Raw genomic sequence first — 22,636 nt, 5'->3', positions numbered from 1 at the left:
ATATATATCTATATATATAGATATATATAGATATATATATCCTATAGCTGGATCATATGGGAACTCAATTTCTAATTTTTTGAGGAAACAACCCCTATTTCTAAGGACCTTTTTTTTTTTTAACTTCTGAAGCTAATTTACATCCTTATTGGTGAAATTAGAGGTGCTTGTTTTAAATTAATAAAATGGAGATAGGGGTTTTCTGTGGCCGTAGGGCCTGGAGATCCCGGCTTGCCGAGGACATCAGCTTATCCTCCCCTGAAGATTCCCACACACACCAATAAAATAAGATGCTTTGATCTGAAAAAAAAAATATGGGGATAGGGACTGAAAAAATAGTACAGGGATTAAGGTACTTGCCTTGCACCCTGGGTGACTTGTGTCTACAATGAACCAGATAAACCGTGTGGAGCTTGATTTCTAATAGTAGTGAGAAACCAAGATTGGAGAATAGGGTGTGCTTATTACTAATGCTATGTCATTGTTTGTAGGGCCTTTCAACAAAAAGAGCTAAGGAAATAAATGCATTTGTGGTTATGGATCACTTAACTACACTCTGGATAAATGCATATGTGGCAGTGATCCCATGAGGCTACACCATATGAGTGGCCGCAACTTGTTCTGCCTCATAAATTGAGAGAAAAAAAAGTGGATGGTACCAGGGCAAGCATTCTCATGAACAATAAGTGGAAATAAAAAAAAAAGACCAGCCCTAAATACCCAACCCAAGTCAATAACAATAGAATCAAGAGTCCCAAACTACAAGCTATACACAAAAGGGACTTGTTACACTAGCAGTCCAGGGGGCAAATAGGCAAAGGGTGGAGATAGGGGAAGCATGATGGAAACAGGGGCAGAAGGAGGTCAACATTAGATGGTGGGAATTGCCCTAATTCCCTGTCACTGTGTACCTTAAATATAACTATGAAAGACTTGTAATTCACATTGGTCTCAATAAAAAAAAAAAAGAAAGAAAGAAAGAAAAGGTACAAGTGTAATATTTATAATGAAGAACAAATAAAGTTAAATCAACAAACTTACTATAGACTATGGGCCTGCTTTTGGTGGGCTGTAGTTTGAGAATCCCTGTTTGAGACTGAGAGGAGAAGTCAAGGGACAGAGAGAAGGAGAAAAGTCATAGAGTTCAGTGCACATTCACACATGCTCAATGTGGGTTCAGGACGAGTTGATAGCAAAAACACCCAACAGGCTGAAAAAATGTCCTCAGTGGGCTGCATGGGCTGTAGTTTGGGGACTCCTGCTATATAGCTTGGGAGTAACAGGCAATAACATCTAGGTTTGTCCAATTATACTTAAAGACACTCACACATGAGCAAATCATCTGACACTTTTCTCAGAATGCCTCTCATTATCAAACAATGCAGGATTACATATTGACCTCCCCTTGTTGTTTTCCTTTATCATTGTCTCTGTCCTTGTCTTTCTCGGTCATTCTCTCATTATTTATCTAGTTATCATCTTTCTCCTGAAGTTCATGCTGGTAATTAATTTCAATTTATTAGCAAATGGTTCTTATAACTTTCTTTCTTTGTAATTTTCTTTTGTACGTATGTATTTTTCAGGAATATTAATATTGTACTCTGCTTTCTTCTTTCCCTTCTCTCTTCCTTTTCTTTAATTTGATTCTATACCAAGTCTGGAGTTCATTAATATTACAGTTTAGTTTCTCATTTATTCATTTGCACATGAATTAGTTTAGAACTGCTAATTCACAACAAAAAGAGAAATAAATTTACTAATTCAAAACTACAGGACTTTGGTCTTTTGCCTTTTAATATACAAGTATTATTTTTTCCAAATGTGATTAGATTATTTTCTTTTCACCCTTTCATTATGATTTTTTAAGTATAGTTGAGTTAATTTGTTTTTTATTCCATTTTGAGTCACTTACCCTTTCCCTATATACTGGTTGATGTTTTTGATTTTGAGTGTGTGAAGAATGACTATACTTTTAATAGCCACAGATTTAGAAACAATATAGAAAGTATCTTTCCCTCCTTTTCCTTACTACCAAGTTTTTTTCATTTTTTAGCCTGCTTTCAATACTTAATGTATCCTTAGATATTCGATATTATTCCTGTAGTTCTTCCACACAGTTACAAATATTTTCTTACATTCTTTTTTTACATAAAATGTAGCAGTTTTGCACTTATTTTTCTTCACTTTCCAATCTATAGAGTCTGCAACATAAATTGATTGCAAATCAATCTATAAGAGATGCTCCTCATTCTTTACACTTGTATTGCATTATACTCCTTTATATGTATGGTCCATAGCTTATTTGGCCTCTCTTTCATAAATGGTCATTTTGGTGATCTCAAATATTTTTCAACCACAAGTGATGCACCAATTAATTGCTAAAGATACATTATTACAAGTGGAATGTCAGTTCAAATAGTGTGTGTATGGTTTTATTCAGTATTTTAAGGCTTGTATAACACTTTGTATTCCAAAGAAATTTCTGAGGGGAACTATTCTTCAGAGCCTCACCAACAAAATATGTGATCAAGAGACAGAGCTATAGCACAGGAGGTAGAGCATTTGTCCTATATGTGGCCAATCTGGGTTTGATCCTAGCATCCCATCAGATACCCCCAAGCCTGCCAGAAGTGATTTCTGAATGCAGAGGCAGAAGAAACCCCAGAGTGCCACCAGGTTGACCCCAAAACAACAAAAAATATGATCAGATTAAAAGAAAATTTTAAACATTCATAAAATTTTGCCAGTTCGACAGTTATAAAGTGATATGTCCGTGCTGATTCAATTTATGCCTTTCCACCCCTGTATTTTTTCTTTTTTGACTGCATTCTTTGTCTTTAATAAATTACTTTAAATATTTGGAATATCTAATTTTTATTTGTAAAATTCAGAGCAAATATTTTTCTATATCATGCCATATTTTGTTGTTGTTGTTTTACTTTGCCCTATGCCTGTCTTTTAAGATCTACCTTAATTTCTGGACTTTATTGAGAGGTTCTTACTATTTCCAAAGAAGTCTCCTCTCCCCTCTCTGAATGACTAGAGCACTTACATTTACCTTTCAAAGCAGTTTCTATCTATCTATCTATCTATCTATCTATCTATCTATCTATCTATCTATCTATCTATCTATCTATCTATCTATCATCTATCTATCTTTCTATCTATCTATCTATCTATCTATCTATCTATCTATCTATCTATCTGTAGGATATTAGTTTCTTCTTCCTACTAGCCTTAAAATGCTTTGAGGAAATATAAGCATCTTTTTTCTATTTTCATAGTACAGGGGCCAAAGAGATAGCATGGAGATAAGGTCATTTGCCTTGCATGCAGAAGGACGGTGGTTCAAAACCTGGCATCCCATATGGTCCCCTGAGCCTGCCAGGAGCTATTTCTGAGCATAGAGCCAGAATTAACCCTTGAGTGCTGCCAGGTGTGACCCCAAAACCAAAATATATATATATATATATATATATATATTTTCATAGTACATAGTATTTATCAGATATTGACTAAATAAACTTGGTGATGCAAAGTGAACAAATAATGCCAGAAATACTATATTGATTGGTAGCAAAAAACCTAGCTTTCTCCTAATCTAAGAGGGAGTGTATATGTGTAAGTGTATTCAATGAATGTGTGTATCTTAGGGTATGTGTGTATGAGTATATTTGTGTACATATGTGAGTGTTCATGTGTTGTGTTTTATGCATATGTGTGTACACAATCGTGCAGTTATATGCATGAGCATGAGTGTATGCATGTGAGTGTGTCTATGTGTGAGAGTGTACATATGTGTATGTGTGTACACGCTATGCTACATGTCACAATGAAGAAAATGAGGCACCCAGCAGCAGAAGTTGTCTCACACTCTACTTTCAAAATGTCTCAATTATTGATTGGTTGATTGATTTGGTTTTGGGGTCAAATCTGGTGGTGCTGCAGGGCTGTGCTGGCAGGATCATTCTGAGCAATGATTGGGGGGAATCATGCTGGAATAGGGGGTTGGTCCCAGGCCTTTGACATATAGAACGCACACTCAGCCCTCAGAGCCATCTCACTGACTACTGCATGTCAATTCTTAGTTCAGACTAAAAAGCATTTGTTTCTATTCTGTATTCTCTGATTATTGTCTGCATATTACTTTGCTACAACTGCTCCAGAAAATGTTTGTTTGGGTGCCTATTCACCCCCAGTCTGAGAGCACACACACCTGCTCTCAGAAGACTGAGAGGGTATCTCTGCCCAGCCTTTCCATGTATGAAGATACCTTCTTATCCTTTCTTGGCCATTTCCCTGTGTGCCTGTCATCACTCAATCCTTTCTTCTAAGAACATCAATCTCACGAGTTAGGGCCACCCTATAGCCTCACACTAGCTTGATAACCTCTAAGAAGACTCCATGTCCTACTCAGGTAAAATTCTGAGCTTCTATGGGGCTAGGACTTGAACATGACTGTGGGGACAATGCAAATGAACTTTATAGTACATAATATAATGTATATAATATAACTTAACTTTCTATAACATAACTTCAAGCAATAGCCAAGATATGGAAACAACTCAAATGCCCAGCTACAGATGTCATACTCATGAGCTCTAAGAAAGAACAAAATCATGTCATTTACAGCAACCTAAATAGAACTAGAGTAAACTGTTCTGAGTGAAGTCAGTCAGAAAAAAGGGATAGACACACAATGGTCTCTTTCATATATGAGACGTAAAGATACACACTGAGGTAGCAACAAAGGTCCCAAAGGCAACATAATGGGGGAAATGATCCACACGACTGAGTTGAAAGGGAGAATGAGAGGAGGGGTTGAGGTTTTGGGGGGGAGGGAGATTGGTGGTGGCTGTAATGTAGGAAATACGTCTATGATAACACATTTTAATAGTATTTAAACAAAAAATTAAATTAACTAAAAAATTAAAAAATAAAATAAAAACACTATATCTTAATAAAAAGAGTCTGTAACATAAAATTGTCTCAGAAGTGCATATTAAAGCCAACTCTGGGATCGAAGAGATAGCATGGAGGAAAAGCCTTTGCCTTGCATGCGGAAGGTTGGTGGTTCAAATGCCGGCATCCCATATGGTCCCCTAAGCCTGCCAGGAGCGATTTCTGAGCATAGAGCCAGGAGTAACCCCTGACTGCTGCCAGGTGTGTCCCAAAAACAAAACAAACATGGTTCCAACAGGCTTGGGTGCCATGTACAGTGTGAAAAATAAAAAGAGAGCGATACAAAAATAAAAGAGAAAACATAAAACACATGCTCTCAGTAAACCACCTTGTTTCCTTTATCGCCTAGGTGTGGGGGACTGCAGCAGACCTGGGATGCACCCCACAGCCAGAAAGCCGGCCAGGGGTCTATGGAGCAGCCCCAGTAGAGGTGGACTCGGAGGCGGCCATCACTTTGCAGGTGCTGCTCAGGGACTCGGGGAACTTCTCCTGCCACTGGATCTTCAAAAACGTATCCCTCGATTGCCAGCCACGTTTTGATGCAAGAAACAGGTAAGGAGGGTGTAGAAGCAGAACCCTCCGGATTTGGTGGGGGTATACTTTCTTGCCATAAAATCAGCTTCATGTTGCAATTTTGTTTCAACTGTCTGTTGAAATCTGTTAGTTAACTCTTTCCTCCAATATAATCCTGAATTTAGAAAAATGTTGTTAAAGGACCAGAGAGATAATACAAGTAGGGTGCTTGTCCTGGGTTTGATCCCTGGTACTCCATATGGATTCCCAAGCCCTGCCAGAAGTGATCCCTGAGCATTGAACCAGGAGTAAGCCCTGAGCACAAGGATGGTGTGGCCCAAAAACCAAAAAAGAAAAAAAGTACTTAGAGGGCCAGAGAGATGAATACAACAGGCAAAGATCTTGCCTAATTGTACCAGAAGAAGCAGGTCCATCCTCATCATCATGGTCCCCTGAATCATCTCTGAACATAGATCTAGGGGTGTGAACCTCCTAACCAAACCAAACCAAAATAAAATAAAATAAAATAAAATTGCACTTAGAGCATCCATATAGTCCAAATCCATAGGCCACTAATCATGATAAAAAGTAAGCACTAAGGAAAATGCTGGCCCTTGGTCATTCTGCTTTGGACAAACAGCTCAGGAGATACAGCACAGGCCTGGCATGTGCATGGTTCCGAGCACCACATCCTCCATCACTGCCAGTGTGTGACCTGGGCTATGACCCAATCTTTCTTCTTCCCTCCCCTGCAGTGCTCACTGGGTCTGGCCTTAGTTAAATAATTTTGAAGTGTGATAGGGTATAGGGATCCACAAGGTCACTGGAGCACCATCAGGGAACAACCTCCAAGTAGAGGTTCTGGAGTAAACCCTGATTTTCACCACGTGTGCTCTTAAAGATTGGTTCATCAATTAAAATACTTTATGAAATGTATTTATAAGTGGAGCAGAGGCAGTTCACAGAGGCTATTCTTGACTAACCAGGAATGACCCCTAGCAATGATCAGGGGATATTTTTATGCTACCAGGAATTCAAACCAGGGTTGTGGGTATTGTGGCCACATGCAAAGGAAGCATTTTCCTTTCTTTTCAGTCTCCCTAGCACCTGATGCATGAATTTTAACAAATATACTACTCCTATTGAAATAGGGTAATTGGGTGGGGGTATATACTTACTTTCTGCTTGATTTTTCTATAGATCTAAAATTGCTCTAAAACATTTTAGTAATTTAAATATGTATAGACCTATTGATATAATGAAGACCTAAATAATAGTGTGTAGCTGACAACATGTAAAACATAATGAAAATAATATTTAGGATCTTTTATGGGGTGAGTGGAGACTAGAAAACATCTAGTGGTGCTTGGGGGCCCGTGCTCAAGTGTCCCCTAGGAGGTGTTCAGGGGATCATATATGATACAGGGATTTGAACTAGGGCTGGTGAGATGTGAGGCAAGTCCTTAAACCCTTGTACTATCTCTCTAGTCCAATGTGTGAGTTTTTCTAAAGGCATCTTGCCTTTTTATTGGGGATATTTATCCCCCAGTAATACTTCGGGATGCTTGCATCACTCCCAGTAATGACTTGACATAGTAGCACGAATCTGCTGATTTGATGCTCAGCCCACAGTGCTAGAGGCCACGAGGGCCTAATAATCATCTAATAATCATCTGTGGAACAAGACACAGGCTCTGGTCTTTGAGCCATCTCCCTGGCCTCGAGTTTTATACTTTAATTAGTTTTTGTCTTAAATAGAAAATTGTAGAAAGGTTTCATTAGCTAAAGTGGTAAGAGACATCATTCTGAGAATTCTTAGGGAAAAATATTTGGTTTTATCTATTTCACATTTTGATCATCAGAAGTTCCAATAATAACCATATAATAGTTCAGTGAGAAATGATGTATAAATGAGGAACTTGGCCTTATTATTCAGAGGAATAGCTTAGCTGAGATGCCTAAACATCTAACTCTGTATTATAGAGCTGAATCTAATTCTACACTTACTTTTTTTTAACTTCTGGTTTTTTTTTGTTTGTTTGTTTGGTTTTTTTTTTTGGCGGGGGTCACAACCTTGTATGCTCAAGGCTTATTTCTGATTCTGAGCTCGAGATCATTCCTGGCAGAGCTCAGAGCACCATATGAGATGCCTGGAATTGAACCCAGATTGGCCACCTGCAAGGCAAGCACCCTAGCCTCTATACTATGGCTCCAGCCCCTAACTCTGCACTTTAGAATTATATTTAACTGTGCAAGTCACTGACTCCTGCTGTTCCTGTTCAGTTGCTAAGATCCCATTAGCAATGAGCGCAGACATTCAAATGCCTTCTCTCTCTCTTTTTTTTTTTTTTTTGGGGGGGTGCCCACACCCGGCGGTGCTCAGGGGTTACTCCTGGCTGTCTGCTCAGAAATAGCTCCTGGCAGGCACGGGGGACCATATGGGCCACCGGGATTTGAACCAACCGCCTTTGGTCCTGGATCGGCTGCTTGCAAGGCAAACGCCGCTGTGCTATCTCTCCGGGCCCCAAATGCCTTCTCAAAGGTTATTTTTCTTTCTATGCTTTGGGAGTTTTCTGGTATACCCAAGAGCAGTGAAAGCAGTCTGTCCTTGCAGAAACAGTGATGCAGTATGTGTCACTCCAATGACTGGCAGTCCAAGCTGTCTTATCACCTGCCTGTGTTATAGTAGAATGACATCTTTGCTACTAAGTTTTATTATATAAATATATATATATTATTATATATAATAATACCAAGTTTTATTTCTTTTATATCAAACTCTTAAATAGAATTTTTTTGGGGGTACATCCAGCAATGCTCAGGGGTATACTCCTAGCTCTGTGCTAAAAAATCACTTCTGGTAGGCTTGGGGAACCATATGAGATAATGGGGATCAAACCCGGATTGTTACATGCAAGGCCCTACTGTTGTGCTATTGCTCCAGCCCCCCAACCTCTTAAATACTTTATAGGAGAGTGATTGAGGTTCTGACACCAGATTCTAAATCTTGACACACATTCATTTTCCTTTCCTCTTTTCAGCTTTGATCACTTCTGTTTTTTAGTTAATTTTACTTGGGGTTAAATCAAAGCACTCTTCTGCCAAGAATTTTAGATTAAAGAATTTTTTAACAGTCCATGTTATAATGTACTAAGTACTTTAATTAAAATGCTTCCCCAATCACATTTAATAGATTAAGATAAAAAAAAACAAAGTAAAAAAAAAGCAAGTAATAAAGTAAGATTTTTTATCGTTATTTTTTAATTAAATATAATTTTAATTTTAATCATAGTGGCTTACATATCACTGACAATAATATTTTAGGTACATATTAACATAAAATCAGGGGAATTCCCATCACCGAATTGTCCTCCATTCACCTCCCTTCATGTCCTTCTTCCCATAACCTCTTCCCTTTCCTCTGGGGCTGCTAGAATAAGTGGTCCCCTCTGTTCCTAGCTTACTACTTAGTGGTCTTACACCTAACCTATTTGGTCTTGGTACCTCCCTTATTCCCCTGCCCCAATTGAGAGGTGGGACTAGATAGTTCAAGTTATGCGGTTTTGTTTGAAGAAGAGAAAAGCAATAACCTGGAGAAAAAAAGAAAAAAAGAATTAGATACTCCGGAAATGGGCGGAGTCCTTCTAGAGGCTTTCATCCTTGGTTTGAGAAATGAAGGGGAAAAAGAAGGTGAAACACCAGAACAGTACATAAAGAACTGTCAAATAAAATATCCAGTTAGCATTCCAAAAACAAACAAACAAACAAACAAACAAAACAAAATAAAGCAAAAGTAAGCACCATATAAAAGCCATGGTATTGAGATAAAAAATGTGGCAAAGCACATAAGAAAAGAAGAAAATCAATAAATAAATATAAATGGAGACATCCACTTCAATAGCCAAACCACAACAATGAAATTAACAAAAAATAGATAAGTAAATAATAATAAAAAATTGTTTTGTACTTTTTTTCCCCTCCTGCAGGTGCACAGTAAATATTGGGGTGTTTTGATTTGTTTTTGTAGTGCCAGCAGGCCTGTTAACAAAATAGGACTCTTTTCACTCCTTCAGAGTTTGTGATTTTACTTTGGGACAGGTAGTCTTCATTATTAACTAAATACAAAGTCCTCTGTGAATTATTTAGGTTAGTTACAAAATACTTTTATCATCTTTTTACCCAGGAGAGAATGAAAGAAATTTATATCCATATTCTGATTGGTAACCAAAAAAAAAAATCAAACATGTAAGCTTTTAGAACTGTCTTCTAGTTGTAGATCATATGCTTAGATATCAAAAATGATACCAGGAGAGAGACTAGCTTAGAGGACTAAAGAATCTCACTAAACACCTGGAGGAACAAATAAAAATATATTCTGTTAATTTAGTCTATATCTCATAAATTTTCCTGTAAGTAGACAAGTAGAAAACAGTCCTTCCTAATTTTCCCCAAGGTTACCAGTTCTCTCTACCCCCAAATTGGTCCATTCCTCTGGAGATGGCATCACTCACTTTGAGTAAGATCGGTCTATATGAATGCAAGGACAGAGGTCTTTGCCATGTGCTGCTTGGAGCACTAAACTGCCATGTTTCCAGTATAAAGTGCATGTCAATTGCCTACACATATTGTCAAAATGTAGAATTGAGGGGCTGGAGCATAGTGGTAGGATATTTTCCTTGCATGTGGCTGACCTAGGACAGACCTCAGTTCGATCCCCATCATCCCATATGGTCCCCCAAAGCCAGGGGCAATTTCTGAGTGCATAGCCAGGAGTAACCCCTGAGCATCACCGGCTATGCCCCGCTCCCCCCAAATAAAACAAACAAAAAAATTATTAAAATTTAAAAAGTGTAGAATTGAGGGGACTGGGGTGATGTACAATGCAGCTAACCAGTTTCAATTCCTGGCACCCAATATAGTACCCTGAATCTATCAGGAGTGATCCCTGAGTGCAGAGTCAGGAGTAAGCCCTGAGAACTGCCTGGTATGGCCTATAAAGCAAAATCAAAATGTTGATTTGCATTCAGTCAGTCTAAAGTTCTGCATCTCCTAAGTGGAGGACATATGGTGACAAATATTGTACCCAGAAACTCACATATGCATGGAAAAAGCTCTACCCCCTTAAGCTATATTCCTGGCTTGGAGAAAGTTAGATGTTTATAGCCAACATCACTCAACAAACTTTTTGAAGATGATTTAAAGCTTAGAAAAGCATTAATGACACACACATGACACACAATGACATTGGTACTTCAAAGTGCCTGTCCCTAGCTTAATCTTTCGCTAGCAAGCATCTGAAAAGTGAAGTTACTAGTGTAGAAACATTTGTCATCTTAATCATGTACAATGTCAGTGGAATTATTGTTATATTAGAAAGTTATTCATGTCGTCAGACTTTGCTTGACATTGCATCTGAAGAGAGAAACATGGATCAAAAAGTTCTTTTGGGGGGCTGGAGAGATAGCACAGAGGTAGGGCATTTGCTTTACATGCAGCCGAACCAAACCCTCCCCCCAAATGTTCTTTTTATCAGTGTTACCTTGCATGCACAAGGTAACATATGATTTGAGTCAGATGATGGGGTTACCAAGGTGGGGACATGTCTCTGAGGCAGGGACTGGGGTAGCCCTTACCATTTTAGATTGGGGGTTCTCCCTTCAAGGTGTTCAAGAAGTTTGGGGTGACCATGCTGGAGTGGCCACCACCCACTCAGGGACTGATGAAGACAAGCTCAGGCTGACAAAGCTCAGGCTTAATGTATGACACCCAACAGGAGTTGTGGTCTCTGCAGAGGAGTCTCCGTGCCAGGAGGACAGGCTGCGGGTGCCACCAAACCACCTTCTGACTCAATATGAGATTTTATGTTTTGGGTTTTACACATTTTCCAAAATAACTAGTTCTCTTTCTTGTGTTTTCAGAGGAGTCATTTCTATGGTCATTCTGAAAATGACAGAAATGCAGACTGGAGTATATCAACTTTTTATTGAGAATAAAACTACCAATTATACAGTATCGTTTACAGTGAGTATAAGAAGTAAGTGCAGTCTGCTACCAGATATTCATAATATTCCAGAGTAGTGCTTTACAACCCATTAGCTTCCCACCCGCTGGCCTAGACACAATGTGCATCTTTCCTCATTATTTATATCATTGCACTGATTTATTCAAATTATGTCTACCATCCACTTAACTTTGGGGGCTCTGGCATGACCCACAGGCTAGCACAATGAACTTGCTTTTTGTTCTTACTGGGTTTGTTTATTTGTTTGGAGGGACCAAATAAAGAGAGCTTGTGGGGGGGACCATGTAGTACCATGTATTAAACTCAAGAATCCATTATGTAAACTGTACACCCTAGCCCTTTGAGCTGTCACCCCAGTCTCTTAGAAAAGTCCCCTTACAACCTCAGGGAATCCTCTATTCTAAAACTTTTTAAATTGTGTGTCCTTGGGGTTTGAGGAGGATGATTTGGCCATTGATTTGGGGTAGATGGCCTAAGGCTTGGAGCACATGCTTTGCACACAGCAGCACCAAGTTTAATCCTGGGTACCCCATGGTCCCCCAAACACTACCAGAAATAATGCAAAACACCAAAAATCAAATAGGAAACTGAATTGCAACCCCATATGGAGTAACTGAATGAGGAGGTCACAAAAAAAATCTTGTTTTATGATTTGCTATCAGTAAATGTTTGGCTCAAGTATCTATTTTATAGACCTATATATCTCCAGTAGTATAAAATTTTTTGAGTGACAGGTGGAAAAGTTTCACATGTCTTGTTGGGCCCCCTTCTATCAGATTATTTGATTGGGAAGAAATGTACAAATTTTGACTTGACGTCAGAAGACCTTGGATCTTATTTTGATACTTCTGACTCTACTATTTTTGCCTTAGCATGTCACTTACTCATTCTGAATCTTGTTTTTCTTATATGTAAAATGAAATGAAAATGCAGACTTTCAGTTGAGGAAAATAGATCAGAGGCAGCTCAGGGAGCTCATGGGGCTTGCATGTGTGAGATTCCCAAGCTAAGCATTGCTGTCTATCTCCCTGGCAACCTGCCAGCTACCACTGATTATGGTCTGGGTGATGGCTTCGCTTTTGGGTTCTGCCAGCGCTAGCATCTCCAGGTTGAACACTGAGCAGGCAGGTCAGTGGGGAGTGGCCTTACATTGTAAGAACTGCTGAAATGGACTCTGCCACCATCCCTCACCCCATAAAAGCACAGGTGCATGTGCATCTACACACATACATACAACACACACAAATAAATACTTGTTGAAATTGTGTGCTGTTGCAAGTCAGCCCCTGAAGAGGTTGGCTGATGGAGGGATGGAGGATGAGGTCTTTCCCCTCCAGCTCGGAGCACGCGTCTGCCACCCTGTCTAGCCGATGGCTCTGAGGTGAAACGGCGGGTCAACAGCTCGCAGACAGTCAGGCTTGTGGAAATATTAGCTTTATTCGGTGGACAAGACTGAAGTGCAAAGACTCAGCATAAGTTCCAGGCAAAAGCCTCTCGCCTTCCACAGACCCTTGTTTTTATCCCCCAGAATCAGGTACCACCCCATGGTGGGATCAGATACCACCCAATGGTGGAAGCAGAATCAGGTACCACCCTAGGGTGGGGGCAGAATGCCAGGTCACATCCTAGGGTAGGGCACAATTACCGATCAGGGTAGGGTCAGTAACATAATAATCCCCTAAAATATTTACATACACAACAGTATGCAAATTTAGGATAATGGAATTATCTGTGTTACGCCTGCAATATGTGGCCACTGGGACTATGGGCCTTTGGGGAAGGAGCCGAAGTGGCCAAGGAGACAAAGTATTATTTTATTTAATTGTAATGAATAACATATATTTCCAAAGCATTTTATGGTCTGAAATATAAGACTGGAGATCTAGAAGCTCAATGAACAAGATGTGTCTTTTGTTCCTCTTTGATGCTAGACTTCCTTTCTTTCTTCTCTCCCTCCCTCTTTATTTTCTTCCCTCCCTTCCTCTTTTTCTTCCTTTATTCTTTCCTCCCTCCCTCCTCTTTCCCTCCTTCCTTCCCTCCTTCCTTCACTCCTTCCTTCCTTTCCTCCTTCCTTTCTTCCCTACTTCCTGTCCTTTTCCCTTCTTCCCTTCTTCCTTCCCTCCTTTCTTCCCTCATTCCCTGCTTCCTTCCATCCTTTTCTTCCTTCCCTCCATTTCTTCCTTCCCTCCTTCCTTCCCTCTTTCCTCCTTCCCTCTTTCCTCCTTCCCTCCTTCCTTCCCTCCCTCCATCCCTTCCCTTCCTTCCATCTCTTCCTCCCTTCCCTTCCTTCCATATCTTACTTTTCCTCCTTTCTTCCCTCCTTTCTTTCCTCATTCCCTGCTTCCTTCCATTCCATCCCTCCCTCCCTTCCTTCCTTCTTCCTTCCTTCCCTTCTTCCCTCCATCCTTTCCTCCCTCCCTTTCTTTCCTTCCTTTCCTCCTTCCTTCCCTCCTTTCTTACTTTCCTTCCTACTTCCCTTCCTCCTTCCTTCCCTCTTTCCTTCCCTCCCTCCTTTCTTCCTTCTTTCCCTCCTTTCTTCCTTCTCCCCCTCCTTTCTTCCTTCTCTCCCTCCTTTCTTCCCTCTCTCCCTCCTTCCTTCTTCCCTCCCTCCTTTCTTCCTTCCCTCCTTTTCTTATTTCCCTTCTTTCCTTCCTTCCTTGCTTCCCTCCCTTTCCTTCAGTCCTTCCTTCCTCCCCTTCCTCCCTCCCCTTCCTTCCTTCCTTCCTTCCTTCCTTCCTTCCTTCCTTCCTTCCTTCCTTCCTTCCTTCCTTTCTTCCTTCCCTCCCTCCCTCCCTCCCTTCCTTCCTTCCTTCCTTCCTTCCTTCCTTCCTTCCTTCCTTCCTTCCTTCCCTCCTTCCTTCCTTCCTTCCTTCCCTCACTCCCTCCTTCCTTCCTTCCTTCCTTCCTTCCTTCCTTCCTTCCTTCCTTCCTTCCTTCCTTCCTTCCCTCCTTCCTCCCTCCCTCCCTCCCTCCTCCCTCCCTCCCTCCCTCCCTCCCTCCTTCCTTCCTTCCTTCCTTCCTTCCTTCCTTCCTTCCTTCCTTCCTTCCTTCCTTCCTTCCTTCCTTCCTTCCTTCCTTCCTTCCTTCCTTCCTTCCTTCCTTCCCTCCTTCCTGTAGTACTCAAGGCTTCCTTCCAACTTTGCACTCTGGAGTCACTCCTGCTAGTGTTCAGGGGATCATAGAGGGTGCTGGGTGCAGCCAGCCATGTTCAAGGCAATTGCCTTAGCCACTGTACTATCTCTCTGACCCTATGTTTCTGATCTTGTTTCCTGTCTTTTTCCCAAGCTTCCACCTGTCTTCAGTGTAAGGCTGTCAGGTTTGAAAAGAGCAAGAGATTTCTAGTATGCTCTCTTTTTCCAATGTTTATACAACTAAAAACACTTCTGATTTCTTACAAGCCATGTGGACATCTGCTGTGTTTCTCTCATGCTTATGGTATCTTCTGCTCCTTTAAGAGTTACAATGTAAAAGTCATAGCAACAGTATTTCAAGAAAATTGAATGTCTTTGGCATTCTGCTGAATAGCAGGATTCAAAATACCTGGTAGGATAGACTTGATGCGGCATACTTGTGACTTTTCCACAAGTATGTGAAAAAGAGGAAAAGGGTTAGAGAACCACAAGTTCAGTTTAACTAACACCAAGGCATGGTTGCTAAGAAAGGAAATCTGGACTTTGGCAGATTTCACAAAAATGTCATATCTACCTGAAATATCCATATTAGACATGTTGTAAATCATGGTGCAAAAACAAGCAAGCAAACTCAACCCCAACAATGTGAAATAGAGAAGATAAAAGAAAATGTCATATCTAGAAATTCTAAATATATTATATATATTATTATCTATGTATCTATATATTATGTATATTATGTATCTATATTGTAATATATTATAGAAATAACCGTAAATTATTCTCAATGATATCATTTGTTTTTACATGAATATTGACAGAGCAACCAAGAAAGTGACAAATTGGAGTTCTTTAAATTAACATCAGCTGAAATTATTGTAGAGAGAATTTTTGTTGTTGTGTTTTGTTTGATTATTTGTTTTTTTGGCTATTGGACAATTTTTAGTGATGCTCAGTTGCTCAAATATTACTCATAGATCTTTGCTCAGGGTTTCTTCTAGAAATTCTCAGGGGGCCATATCCTTTTGGTGCTGGAGATCAGTGCTGAGAATCCTGATGATAAAATCAATTCACAGTATTCAAAGCAAGTTTCTTAGCTCCTATACTATCTCTTTGGCCCATACAGTTATTTCAGGAAGGAAGAATCATTACAATGCATTGTGGAGGGAATTCTTAATTAAGGAAATCCTTGCATAAAAATGACCTCCATTGACCTACATTTTTATTTTTTAATTTTTAAATCATTTATTTATATTATTATGAAGATAACACCTAGCTGTGCTCTCTTTGGGTGGTGCTCTGAGGATCATGTGGCACCCAGGATCTAATACAGCCCTTTCCTCATACAAGGCATGTGTCCTCTCACTTGGTCCACAATCTGCCCCTTCTATCTCCCCACACACCACCTACATCACTAGACCCCTGTAAAACTTTCTTTTTGGGAGGGTAGGGGTAGAGAACACACCAGGCAGTGCTCAGGGTTTACTCCTGGATCAATGTTCATGGATCACTCCTGGTAGTACTCAGGAGTACTTATAAGATCCCATAAATCAAACAAGAGTGGGTCAGAGGTAATGAAAACACCATCTCTTTGTTTCATAAAGAGGATTATTGAGGGGCCGGGCGGTGGCGCTAAAGATAAGGTGCCTGCCTTGCCTGCGCTAGCCTTGGACGGACCTCGGTTTGATCCCCCGGTGTCCCATATGGTCCCCCAAGCCAGGAGCAACTTCTGAGCACATAGCCAGGAGTAACCCCTGAACGTTACCGGGTGTGGCCCAAAAACCAAAAAAAAAAAAAAAAAAGAGGATTATTGAGAAACTGAGCCATGTACAAGGAGGGGCCAATAAACTCCTGTCCCTGAAGAATCCCAGCATAAAAAGAAAGAACATTTATGTTCAGTAGTATAGAAAGTGGAAAATGTAGAGAAATGTCAGTCTAATATAAGTTTCTATAAATTGTTTCTATTCCAGTGCCTAGCTCCATATAAAATCATGGAGAAAAAGTTGGGTCTCTTAAGTGTAAAACTTTGTGTTATTTCTAATTTCCCTCTGTCTTTATATTTGTATTTTCAATTGGTTTCACTCTACTTTTGTTGTCTGGATTTATAAAATACCCAGAGACACAGGCTCAGATAACAAATGCCAGAGTTGAGTATAATGTCTTGGTGAGGAGATTTATTATTTTATTTTATACATAGGAGGAATCACAAAAGACAAAGCATGGCATAAACTATTATATTTTCTAAATTATGTAGCAATATGTTTTTAAAGAAGAATTTTGGGGAAAATATCATAAAAGTATTAAACTGTTCATTATTTATGGCGCTCTAGATACACTGCTTCACACACTAAGGAGACCTTACTTTAGAAAAATGGAGAATCAAGATGCCCTACTCTGCATATCTGAAGGTGTTCCAGAACCGACTGTGGAATGGGTGTTCTGCAGTTCACAGAGTGAGAGGTATGAAGTGCCAGTGATAACCACTTTTATTATTACTTTCTTCATGGGTCCTCCTTATCTTATTTCACATTACATCAAATGTCTACTTTATTGCTTTTGGAACCCCATTGATGCTCAAGGCCTACCTGGGGCTCTGCTCTTGGGGGTTGCTCCCAGTGGTGCTGAGGAGACCATGTGGTGCCAAAAATGGATCCTAAGCCTTCCACATGCAAAGGATGCTCTTCACTCATATTCCTTCTCTTTGTCCATGTTACCATTTTTTACTAGAAACCATCTCCTCACAGAATGACTATTCTAGACTTCTTAGGAAGATGATGGAGATGTTTTATCAAAAAATACCGTGTGTGTGTGTGTGTGTGTGTGTGTGTGTGTGTGTGTGTGTGTGTGTGTGAGAGAGAGAGAGAGAGAGAGAGAGAGAGAGAGAGAGAGAGAGAGAGACCAAGTTGTGCTAAATCAAGTTATTACTAATACTGCTTAGGAATCATTACTGGCAAGGCTCAGGTAACCATGGAGGGTGCCAGGCATTGAACCTGTGTCAGCCACATGCAAGACAAGAGTTTTACTCCCTACACTATCTCTCCAGTTCAGGATGGCTTTTGGGAACTCCTTGAATTTTATATAGCTCACTGAAGGAGTATCCCCAGGTATTTCACTAACAAACAAATGTACTTTCATTTTTATTTCTTTATTTGGGAGGTTGGGCTACAGCCAGCAGTAAAAAGGCTGCTCCTGACTGTTCTTGGGACCATGTGGCACTAGAGATTGAACTTCAGTCAGTCACATCCAAGGCTAGAGCGTTAGTCCCTGTACTACATCTTTGGCCCTGAAAAGCCCTTTTAAATTATGGGATTGTTGACTTCCTGAGCATCTGCTTTGGGAGAAGAGAGGTAGTCATCATAGTGTGCAATTCCCAGTAAAATAATGATCTGTGTTAGACTGGAGAAATTACTATATGGATAAGGTGTTTGCCTTGCATTTAAGGTCAAACCTTAGCACCTCATATGGTTTCCCATAAATACCACCACAGAGCTTGGAGTAAATCCTAAGCACAAAATAAAAAATATAAAAATAAGAAATGGCTTTTGAACAAGTGTGTATCTTGTGATCACTCTGATCTGATATAATTAGTTGAGGACATAGACTCTAGCCAGTGTGGGAGCCTATCAGTGTGACAACTCACCTCATCTCTATGTGCTTTACCAGAAGAAGGGGATGGGAAAGGACTTATGTAGAGGCTTTCTTTTTTAAATTAATATCTTTATTTAAACACCTTGATTACAAATATGATTGTAGTTGGGTTTCAGTCATGTAAAGAACACCCCCTTCACCCGTGCAACATTCCCATCACCAATGTCCCAAATCTCCCTCCTCCCTACTCCACCCCCACCTGTACTCAAGGCAGGCTTTTCCACTTCCCTCATTCATTCACATTGTTATGATAGTTCTCAGTGTAGTTATTTCTCTAACTGCACTCACCAGTCTTTGTGGTGAGCTTCATATTGTGAGCTGGACCTTCCAGGCCTCCTCTCTTTGTCTCTAAGGATTATTTCAAAAATGTCTTTTATTTTTCTTAAAACCCATAGATGAATGAGACTATTCTGTGTCTATCTCTCTCCCTCTGAGTTATTTTACTCAGCATAATAGATTCCATGTACATCCATGTATAGGAAAATTTCATGGCTTCATCTCTCCTGATGGCTGCATAATATTCCATTGTGTATATGTAGCACAGTTTCTTTAGCCATTCATCTGTTGAAGGACATCTTGGTTGTTTCCAGAGTCTGGCTATTGTGAAAAGTGCTGCAATAAATATAGGTGTGAGGAAGGGATTTTTGTATTGTATTTTTGTACTTCTAGGGTATATTTCTAGGAGTGGTATAGCTGGATCATATGGGAGCTCAATTTCCAGGTTTTGGAGGAATCTCCATATTGCTTTCCATAAAAGTTGGACCAGACCGCATTCCCACCAGCAGTAAATATGGGTTCCTTTCTCTCCACATTCCCATCAGCACTGCTTGTAATCATTCTTAGTGATGTGCACCAGTCTCTGTGGCATGAGATGGTACCTCAAGTAGTTGTTTTGACTTGAATCTCCCTGATGATTAATGATTTGGAGCAATTTTTTCATGTGTCTTTTGGCCATTTGTATTCCTTCTTTATCAAAGTGTGTGTTCATTTCTTCTCACCATTTTTTGATGAGATTAGATTTTTTTTCTTGTAAAGTTCTGTCAGTGCCTTGTATATTTTGGATACTAGTCCCTTATCTGATGGGTATTGGATGAATAGTTTCTCCCACTCAATGGGTGGCTCTTGTATCCTGGGCACTGTTTCCTTCGAGGTGCAGAAGCTTCTCGGATTAATATATTCTCATCTGTTTATCTCTGCTTCCACTTGTTTGGAGAGTGCAGTTTCCTCCTTGAAGATACTGTAGAGGCTTTCTATGATGACAAGATGAGTCAAAGTAGCTGAGGTATATATGACAGTGTCTGGCAGATAGTAGCTGCCATATAAAGTTTTACTTTTGTTTCTCATATGTGCTATTCCTACATTATGTACTGATATGTTCTGTTCCTACATTAGTTATAATTAATTATAACTATTAGGTGAAGTTTACTTAACTTTGATTGAGGAATAGAATTAATTTCTGGGTGTGTGGCTCACTGATAGAGCCTGTGTATTGCATATGTGACACCTGTGGTTCCATCCACCAAACTGCAAATAAGAAAAGAAAAATAGGACTAAATAAAAGTAGAAGTCAAGTATTGATTCTATATCTATCACTAATAATATAAATGATATGACAATATCAAATATTAGAGAAGAAAAATTAGCTAATAAATGTGGATTCTGTGTATTAGCTGATAAATGTGGAACCTTTTTATATATGAATCACACATGTTCCTCTTCAGTGCACCCCAGCAAATCAGCTTTGGTAACCATCCTAGATAAAGCAGCCTCCTCATGTGATCTTCATTCTTACTTTCTTTTTTTTTTTTTTGTGTGGTTTTTGGGTCACACCCGGCAGTGCTCAGGGGTTATTCCTGGCTCCATGCTCAGAAATTGCTCCTGGCAGGCACAGGGGACCATATGGGGCGCCGGGATTCGAACCAATGACCTCCTGCATGAAGGGCAAACGCCTTACCTCCATGCTATCTCTCCGGCCCCCATTCTTACTTTCAATTGCTTTAGTGTGAAATGTAAGATGTAGATTGCAAATTCAATTTTTTTTTTTTTTTTGGTTTTTGGGCCACACCCTGTGACGCTCAGGGGTTACTCCTGGCTATGCGCTCAGAAGTTGCTCCTGGCTTCTTGGGGGACCATATGGGACACCGGGGGATCGAACCTCGGTCCGTCCTAGGCTAGCGCAGGCAAGGCAGGCACCTTACCTCCAGCGCCACTGCCCGGCCCACAAATTCAATTATTTTTATGTAGTGTTAGGAGAGAAAAAAAGCTGAGAAAGAAACTGGAATTATTTTACAATTCATTTATAGAAACAAATGAATTTTATTTGGTTTTGGGGTCACACACGGTGATGCTCAGGGTTTGTTCCTGGTTTGATGCTTGAGGGGTAACTTCTGAAGGTGATGGAAGACTGTGTGCTGCCAGGAATTGAATCCACACTTTCTGCTTGCCCATTAAACCTGCTCTCAGAGCATAAGTTCTCTCTGGCCCTGACATACCAGAATAATTAAAGTTGGTATCTTGGAAGAGTAGAAATACAGACAACCTACATTTCTTTTGTTGTTGTTATTGTTGTTTTGGGCCACATCTGGCAATGCTCAGGGATTACTCCTGACAGGCTCAGAGGATCATGTGGGATGCCAGGTCTGGTCAGCCACATGCAAGACAAATGCCTTACCACTGTGCTATGGCTCTGACCTCCAACTGACATTTCTTTTCTTTGGATTTTTCTGTATTTCTGAAATATCTATAATGAGTTAATTTTTATTGTTTTAGAAGAATGATTTTTGAGGCCGGGAAGGTGGCGCTAGAGGTAAGGTGTCTGCCTTGCAAGCGCTAGCGTAGGATGGACCGCGGTTCGATCCCCCAGCATCTCATATGGTCGCCCCAAGCCAGGGGCGATTTCTGAGCGCATAGTCAGGAGTAACCCCTGAGCGTCAAACGGGTGTGGTCCAAAAAAACAAAACAAAACAAAAAAAAAAGAATAATGATTTTTTTTTTAAATCTTGAAGGAGTGATATAAAAAGAAACAAATACTTTGACACAAGTCATAAGAATGAGCTTAGTTTCATTTGGCTGTCACTCCTAGTAAGTGTTGCTCCACTGGCGTCCCTGAGTGAAGAGGACCACAGTGACATTTACCTGTGGCCTTTTGTCTTCTCACTAGTTGCCTTCTTCTGCTTTTTACCTAAGAAGACATCTATGTTGTTCAGCTATGTTTTTCCTCTTCTCTTTTTTCCATACTACTTTATCAATTCTTCTCTCTCTTTCTTTAAATAGAAAAAATATTAACACAATTTTATACTTAATTGTTTATTAGGTTTGGAGTCACACCCAGCTGTGCTTAGAGATCACTCCTAGCTGGTTTGGAAGACCATATGTGGTGTCAGAAATCAAAGCTATGTGCATAGCAAGTGCCCAGATCAGTTGGACTATTGCTTTGAACCTTGGACTTTATAAAATACAGTAATTTTCTCTGTAGTTTTACTTTAATTTAACCCAATGTTCTTTTTTTTTTTTTTTTACTACAGTTGCAAAGGAGAAAGTCCAGCTGTAGTTACCAAGGAGGAAAGTGTCCTTCATGAATTATTTGGAACAGACATAAGGTGCTGTGCAAGAAATGATCTGGGCAGGGAATGTACCAAACTGTTCACAATAGGTAGGACCATCATATTGTGCTCTTTTTTTAATAATAATTTTTATTGTGATCAAAATGAATTACAAGTCTTTCACAGTAATTTTGAAGGTACATAGTGACAAAGAATTAGGGCCATTCTCGCCTACAGTGCTGTCCTTCCTCCCCACCGTTCCCAGCATACATTTTATACCTCATCCCTTTGCCCCTTGGACTGCTAGTGTAAGAGGTCATCTTTGTGTATAGCTTGCTGTAGCTTGGGTACACTCTTTTCCTTAGAAATGTAGAGCAAACTCCAACCACTGGCATATTAGTTTCAGAAATTCTTTACAATTAGCCTTTCTTCTCTTCAGCTTCTCAATATGGAGAATCAAGCAACTGTGAATGAAAATTATGTACTATGTAGTTAGGACTAGGATGTAGGATGATTTTGTTTATACTAAACACATCCAATTTATGCTGGCAAAATAGTACAGGAAGTAAGCTGCTTGATTTGCATGCAGATAACCCAGGTTTGATCCCCATCATTCATATGATCCCCAAACACCACCAGGAGTGATTCCTCAGTGCAGGTGCACTGAGGAAGTCCCCAGCACTGCTGAGTGTAGCCCAGAGACTAGCCAAACCAAACATATCCAAGCCTTTTTTGTTATTATTTCTTCAGCAATATGGAATATTGCTATTTATATTAGAGCTATTTTACTGAATCTGATGTTATAAGAAATATATGGG

General features: G+C 39.9%; 1 protein-coding gene across 1 annotated transcript in view; it reads left to right on the top strand.

Moving 5' to 3' along the window:
* Positions 1-22,636, top strand: part of FLT3 (fms related receptor tyrosine kinase 3) — a 141,895-nt gene that overhangs the window by 47,817 nt on the left and 71,442 nt on the right. Inside the window, exons 3-6 of the mRNA XM_049778220.1 lie at positions 5,312-5,514; positions 11,394-11,509; positions 16,959-17,088; positions 21,801-21,928. Of these exons, the coding sequence (XP_049634177.1) occupies positions 5,312-5,514; positions 11,394-11,509; positions 16,959-17,088; positions 21,801-21,928 (577 nt within the window). The remainder of the gene's footprint in view (positions 1-5,311; positions 5,515-11,393; positions 11,510-16,958; positions 17,089-21,800; positions 21,929-22,636) is intronic.

The sequence above is a fragment of the Suncus etruscus genome, chromosome 8 (assembly GCF_024139225.1).
Source record: "Suncus etruscus isolate mSunEtr1 chromosome 8, mSunEtr1.pri.cur, whole genome shotgun sequence".
NCBI lineage: Eukaryota > Metazoa > Chordata > Mammalia > Eulipotyphla > Soricidae > Suncus > Suncus etruscus.
Note: the sequence above shows the minus strand (reverse complement) of the source record. Positions and strands in the feature narration are given on the sequence as shown.